The following is a 472-nucleotide window of genomic DNA, read 5'->3' as shown; positions in this document are numbered from 1 at the left end:
CCTAAATCTGACCCCTAACCTTAGCTCTAACCCTAAATCTGACCCCTAACCTTAGCTCTAACCCTAAATCTGACCCCTAACCTTAGCTCTAACCCTAAATCTGACCCCTAAGCTTAAAATAGCCTTTGTCCTCGTGGGAAGTGTCCCCACATGGGAGAAGTTTACTATCCTTGTGGGGACATTTGCAGATTTCAGGTCCCCACAAGCATAGAAGAACAAGACCACACACACACACACACACACACACATACACACTCTTTGTACCACCATTAAATGGTTCCAAATGTGTGTTTGTCCCAGCGATCCAGCAGGAGAATGAGGTGCTGGTTCTGGTGGAGAGAGGCAGGTGAGAGGATGACGCTGCCACATGGCCTCTGACGGTTTAACAGCATTTATGTTTACTTTCTTTTTGTTGTTTGTTCAGGGAAATGGAAGAGTTGAAACAGGACTGAATAGGTGGCGAAATGAGATG

At 46.0% G+C, this 472-nt stretch overlaps 1 protein-coding gene across 1 annotated transcript in view; it reads left to right on the top strand.

The window, feature by feature from the left end:
- LOC112074385 (arf-GAP with Rho-GAP domain, ANK repeat and PH domain-containing protein 1) overlaps nt 1-369 on the top strand; it is a 3,570-nt gene extending 3,201 nt beyond the window's left edge. Inside the window, exon 4 of the mRNA XM_070440504.1 lies at nt 301-369. Coding sequence (XP_070296605.1) covers nt 301-350 — 50 coding nt within the window. The 3' untranslated portion in view covers nt 351-369. The remainder of the gene's footprint in view (nt 1-300) is intronic.
- The last annotated feature ends 103 nt before the right edge of the window (nt 370-472 follow it).

Source organism: Salvelinus sp. IW2-2015, unplaced genomic scaffold, assembly GCF_002910315.2.
Source record: "Salvelinus sp. IW2-2015 unplaced genomic scaffold, ASM291031v2 Un_scaffold2612, whole genome shotgun sequence".
In the NCBI taxonomy this organism is placed as follows: Eukaryota; Metazoa; Chordata; class Actinopteri; order Salmoniformes; family Salmonidae; genus Salvelinus; species Salvelinus sp. IW2-2015.
The sequence above is the reverse complement of the archived record's forward strand: the minus strand, read 5'-3'. Positions and strand labels throughout refer to the sequence as shown.